Genomic DNA, 6,117 nt, shown 5'->3' with positions numbered 1-6,117 from the left:
ATTCCTGTCTTGCAAGAAAAAGACTAACTGGAATTTCTCTCTCTGCCTAGGTAACTTCTTCATTAATGAGAACATGGAACTGAAACTGGGTGACTTTGGCTTGGCAGCAAGACTGGAACCACTGGAGCACAGGAGGAGGTAGGAGCATCAAAAAATGCAAAGTCTAGTAGAAAATGAAGCCAGATTAATTTAGAAATGAGAAATCCTGTTCCATAGCAGAAGCTAATTGCTTCTAGGATCAAGACTTCCCCTTCTGGATAACAGACTGCCATGCTTTGACTTCAGCTTTTCTCTGAGCATTTGAATAACAGCAAATGCTAGAGGCAGAGTACCTGACTGATGAATAGTGTAGATACGAGTCTGCTGTTCCTGTATCATGAAGATACCACAAAACATGTCCACACTATTAACAGTCATACAGCTCCTCTGCAGGAGTCTATAACATCTTGTCCAAACTTGAGAGAAAAACCTGCCCTATGAAAAATAGCTTATCTCCTCTTCCTATATGAAATGCTAACCAGCTCTGTGGCCTCTTTGATTTGCAGAACAATATGTGGCACACCAAATTACCTTTCTCCAGAAGTCCTCAACAAACAAGGGCATGGCTGTGAATCTGACATTTGGGCCTTAGGCTGTGTAATGTAAGTACTTCACTACCTTTGAAATGAAATCTTTCTCTCCCTGGCTTAGGCTTTTAAGAGTTCAAAGGGGATGCAGTACTGCATTAGTTTGCTGCCTTTTATACATGTATAGCCTGAGTGCAGAAATCCTACTCTGTGTTAGGAGGCAGACAAAGCCTATTCAGTAGTTGTAGATAAGTATCATGGCTGTGTAAAATAAATAAAATTGTTTTCCTTTGCTTTTAAACAGGTATACAATGCTATTGGGAAGACCCCCGTTTGAGACCACAAATCTTAAAGAAACATACAGATGCATAAGGGAAGCAAGATACAACCTGCCTTCATCTCTCTTGGCACCTGCAAAACACTTAATAGCTAGCATGTTGTCAAAAAATCCTGAAGATCGGCCCAGTTTAGATGAAATAATTCGGCATGATTTTTTCTTACAGGTTTGTACTGTCTAGAGTTCTGGCTGAAAAAATGTCCACCCTAAAATGACACTGAGGTCTAAGAATTATTTTTCAAATCTAATTTCCACAGGGCTTTACACCTGATAGACTTTCTGCTAGCTGTTGTCACACTGTTCCTGATTTCCATTTGTCAAGTCCTGCTAAAAATTTCTTCAAAAAAGCAGCTGCTGCTCTCTTTGGTGGTAAAAAGGACAAAGCCAGATACTTCAACACCCATAGTAAGTGGATTGTAGCTACACTTGAAATTAATTTCTGTGCTATCAATGTTATGCTAGCAATGTGCAGATAAGAGATAGCAATGAAGCGCTTGTATTTGTCTCAGAGCTTCCCTGGGTTAGTTTTGATCTCTTTAAAGTGTAGATGGTAGCCTGCAACTTAGACCAACTTACATAAGTAAAGGCTTGTTATGGCACACTGACAATCTGTATTGGCCATCTGTTAGTCTGTGATGTCTATTTAAGTTTAGTCTCTTAGTGATCAGTGTATAATGGTGCCGCTTTTCTGAGCGACTATGGCTCATTTAGAGGAAACTACTGGAGGAAGACAATGTGCTTTCTGCAGCTAACTTGTTAGGCTTTCTGTAACTGAATGGCACTTCCAGATGCAGTGTTAAGTATTTTTTCCTGTATTACAGACAGACTAGCTAAAGAAGATGAAGAAATCTACAAGCTCAGACATGATTTGAAGAAGACTTCGATAACCCAACAGCCTCACAAACACAGAACAGATGAGGTAAATGCAAGTGGTGTTCAATTCAAATCCAATCACAGTTGGGTGGGGTATCTATAACTAAATTATATTTGACTTGGATATCAGAGTTGGGCCTGTACACATCATAATCAAGCTTAAATGATTAGCAGAGCTGCTTTAAAGAGGGCTTAACAAAGCTTCACCAAGGTATGGTAGCCTTTGTGGGGCGACTGTCAATTTTGGCTTTTGAGTAATTACAGTATCTGCCTAGACTCCATTGTCTTCTGTGTGGTAAGTTGTCTGCCAGATGCTATTTCCTAATATTCCAAATACAGCGTTTCAGTTCATAATTAACTATTCCTCAAGAATAAATTGCTGAGATATAACTCTTACCATTTGGTGTTCAGATGTGCATACAGCTGTCTTCTTGCTTGGGTAGGAAAGCAGAGAACTGATTAACAGCATGCAAAATGCAAATTGAAGATCAAAAGAATGGAAAGACCTGGTGTGCTTCTTTAGGCTCAGCCTAACACCATCTCTTTGTTGTTGCTAGAAACACTTATACCAATTTTCCTAGAGTTTATCATTTGTTGAGGAACAGGAGAGCCATGCAAAACTTGTGTATAAGCCTTGGCTTGTGTTATGTTTGATGTTTACATGTGTGACATCTCTTCTAGGAGATACAGCCTCTTAACACAACAATAGCAAAGCAGGGAGCATTACCAGAAACTAAGCAGATTGGAGACTCTATTCGGATGATAGTCAGAGGAACTTTGGGAAGCTGCAGCAGTAGCAGTGAATGTAAGTGCAGCAAAATGTAATCTCTAATTCTAAATCCCACCTTCACTTTCTTCTTGTCTCAGATCTAGAAGCTTGAAACAAACAGCTGCTATCCTGCCCACCTCCTGTTTTTGATGCTTTAAATTTTACAGCCAATATTTTGGAAGAATTAAAACTGGAAAGCCATAACAGCAAAACCTCTTAAAATTACAGTCTAGATAATGGAAAGGTTTAGAATTAAAGCGTGGTCTCTGTGTGCTCATCAGTCTAATAGTGTTTCTCTTTCAGGCCTGGAAGACAGTACCATGGGAAGTGTTGCTGATACAGTTGCAAGGGTATTGCGAGGATGTCTGGAGAACATGCCAGAAGCAGACAGCATTCCCAAAGAACAGCTGACAGCATCCTTCCAGTGGGTTACAAAATGGGTGGACTATTCTAACAAGTACGGCTTTGGGTACCAGCTGTCAGATCACACTGTTGGTGTCCTTTTCAACAATGGGGCGCATATGAGCCTTCTGCCAGATAAAAAGTAAGAATAATTACAAAACTGACAACTCACGAAGACAGTTTAAATATGAAATGCTTTTGTCTCCTTACTTTCTTTCTCCTCTTACAGAACAGTTCACTACTATGCTGAGCTAGGCCAGTGCTCTGTCTTTGCAGCCACAGAGGCTCCTGAACAGTTTATTAGCCAAGTAACTGTACTGAAGTATTTCTCTCACTACATGGAAGAGAACCTCATGGATGTAAGTTCAGCATCTTCTGGATCTTGAGCTGTAAAAAAGCAGTAAATAGGAACTGAGTGCTTAACGTAGTCTCTTCTCTTTCCTAGGGAGGAGATTTGCCTAGCCTAACAGATGTATGCAGGCCCAGGCTTTACCTCCTGCAATGGCTTAAATCTGATAAAGCATTAATGATGCTCTTCAATAATGGCACATTTCAAGTAAGTTTTGTAGCATCACCATAGGAAAAAAATGTTTCTGAAATACTTCTTGTGATAAAACTAGATAAGTGTTAGAGGAGAATGTGTACAAACAGGAACTTGCTTCTCTTTTGCAGGTGAACTTCTATCATGATCACACAAAAATAATAATTTGCAATCAGAGTGAGGAATATCTCCTTACCTACATCAATGAAGAGCGGATATCCACAACATTTCGTCTGACAACTCTTCTGGTTTCTGGATGCTCTCTGGAACTAAAACACAGAATGGAATATGCTCTGAATATGCTGCTGCAGCGATGTAACTGAAGGGACTGACCATTAGACCAAATGGACCCTCTTGTTCACTGTGAAATCTACAGTGGGGATATTGGAGCAACTATTATGTTGATGATGGATGTGTGGTGGTACGAAAACTTGACTGTCCTAGTGTGCTGGGCACACATCTATTAAACAGAAGCCTAAGCCTACTGTTGGACTAAAATGATGTGACAAGGAGTTCTTCGGACCATAGTTTTCCTTGCTTCATGTGTGTGTTAAAGATTTTTTTGACTTGAACTTTGAGCAGAGTGTGTTTGCTCTGTAAGAGAGCATTTCTGATGGAGTTAAACTGTGAATATGCATCTGGAAAGGGAGGGAAGGGGATAGCTCCGTTGTTGTGGAATAGCTGTAATAAGCAGCTTCTGGCTGTTTAACTGTGAACTATGGCCATACTTTTTTCTTATTTTTCAAAAATACCCCCACTTGTGGCTGGCAAAGTGCATTCCTTGTTAATAATTTTTTATTTATTACAGCCTAAAGTGAAGTATTTATTACACAATGGTTTTGGTTTTGTTTTTGGTTTTTTTTGAACCTTGGTATTTTAAATATAAACTTCTTGGCAATAAAGAGTTTGGAAATCTGAAGCATCCTTCTCCCTTCCTTTTACAGTGCAATTTACATGCTTTGCTTTGCATTACCAAAAATCTTGCAGGTCTGCTTTCCTTATGGCATTTTAATGAAGTCTACAGGTCAAGATATGAATGATAGGCTCTAATACTGAGCAGTTCATCCATGTCTACACACATGCTAATTATAGCAGCAACCATAAAGCAACTGCTTGTGGAGCTTGCAGAGTAATGATGTAGGCCTTGACACTAGGTTATTGTCCTAGGGACTAAAACCAAAAATATGAATCTTTTCAAGATATTGCATCCCAGAATTGATCTTTCAGAATGACTGAAAAGAGCTTGCTCTTGTGGGTGATCATTGGTGGACAGTAGCTATGATAATATAAGGTTCTTCCTCTTACTTGCTGTGGAAGCATTGCTCTTCTCCAAGGGTATCCTAACACCTAAGTGATAGAGTGAATTGTTCATACCCATCACTGCCCTCTATTGTACTTTTTTTTGTGAGTCTTTCTGCCCTTGGCTAAATGATGACCCCAGTAAAGTAAAATCATGATGAGAAGACTAAAGGCTGACTTAGTATAAGCTTTGAGCTTAGTCTACCAACTTGGTAACATTAGACAGTAAAGTAACACTTCTAGTACCATTTATGGTATGCCATATGTAAAGTAGACTAAACCAGCTAAGGACAGCATAAGGATGGCCTGCTGCTTAGTGCAATCCCACTGCTTATAAATGTACACTTCTAAGAGCAATTGCTTTCCTAAGCTGAAGGCAACACCATTTGTCAGTTACACTGTGCAAATAGATGGGATTACCGAGGACTCATGAATCAGTGCTGGGAGGGACATATACTTGTGGGATGGGCTTGTTTCTCTAGATGTTACATAGCACCTGGACCTACATAGACACACAGCAGTCTTCAAGCAACTATTCTGATGCAGTTCAATTGCTTATTTGGAATAATCTTCATATAACTGAATGAGGTCTGTTCTGAGACCTCAATTGCCACCAGTGTTTCAATCTGAGCAGCTGAATGCAAGGAGCAAGCAGACAATGTAATAAAGTGCAGACTAAACAAAGTACAGATGTCAACCCAAAATAGTAAGCAAAAAAGGTGTCACTGGCTGACTTCATCTTGCAGCAAATGCGTATAAATGTGATTGTCTTCCTTTTATTGAATACCATACATTAGGTAATATTTATTTACTTCTCAAGTCTAGACAGGAAGACCTAATTGAGTTCTTCAGATGGATTCATTAATGTACCTCTAGGCAGTTCAGTGAAGTTAAATATATACTTGCTGTAGTGAGCAGAATTCAGCTTCTCAGCTGACTACTTTTTCCAAGGGATAATAATTGATTTTATTCCTGGGGGGGCCTGAATTACCTAATTCTGCTGCGCTACAGCCACTGTTGAGTCCTTTTCCCTTACAAAGTAAGATCTCACTTTTTGTTTGTTCCACCAGTAAGCATACAATTTGTGTGCATTTGACACACAAAAATTACTTAAACTATAGAACTTCTTCATATGGAACAACAGCTCTTTCTTTGACTATCTGTGTGCCAGAGAAAGTGTGAACCTTTACCTCAGCTGCTGTAATTTCTTTGAGAATCAAAATCATCTTTCTATGGCTGAAATTCAGACTGGTGTAAGTAAATAAACTGACTTCAAGTGTGTGGATGTAAAGGCCCTAAATCTTATTGTAGGTTGCTAGTGGGTTGTGGA

The 6,117-nt window shown here is 39.4% G+C and overlaps 1 protein-coding gene across 1 annotated transcript in view; it reads left to right on the top strand.

Annotated features, from left to right (window-relative positions):
- PLK2 (polo-like kinase 2) overlaps positions 1 to 4,057 on the top strand; it is a 4,996-nt gene extending 939 nt beyond the window's left edge. Inside the window, exons 4-13 of the mRNA XM_010191614.1 lie at positions 51 to 138; positions 546 to 641; positions 871 to 1,069; positions 1,161 to 1,308; positions 1,725 to 1,822; positions 2,458 to 2,581; positions 2,849 to 3,089; positions 3,177 to 3,306; positions 3,393 to 3,503; positions 3,620 to 4,057. Coding sequence (XP_010189916.1) covers positions 51 to 138; positions 546 to 641; positions 871 to 1,069; positions 1,161 to 1,308; positions 1,725 to 1,822; positions 2,458 to 2,581; positions 2,849 to 3,089; positions 3,177 to 3,306; positions 3,393 to 3,503; positions 3,620 to 3,811 — 1,427 coding nt within the window. The 3' untranslated portion in view covers positions 3,812 to 4,057. The remainder of the gene's footprint in view (positions 1 to 50; positions 139 to 545; positions 642 to 870; positions 1,070 to 1,160; positions 1,309 to 1,724; positions 1,823 to 2,457; positions 2,582 to 2,848; positions 3,090 to 3,176; positions 3,307 to 3,392; positions 3,504 to 3,619) is intronic.
- The last annotated feature ends 2,060 nt before the right edge of the window (positions 4,058 to 6,117 follow it).

Source organism: Mesitornis unicolor, unplaced genomic scaffold, assembly GCF_000695765.1.
Source record: "Mesitornis unicolor isolate BGI_N332 unplaced genomic scaffold, ASM69576v1 scaffold38920, whole genome shotgun sequence".
Lineage (NCBI taxonomy): Eukaryota > Metazoa > Chordata > Aves > Mesitornithiformes > Mesitornithidae > Mesitornis > Mesitornis unicolor.
This window is presented reverse-complemented; position numbering and strand designations above follow the sequence as displayed.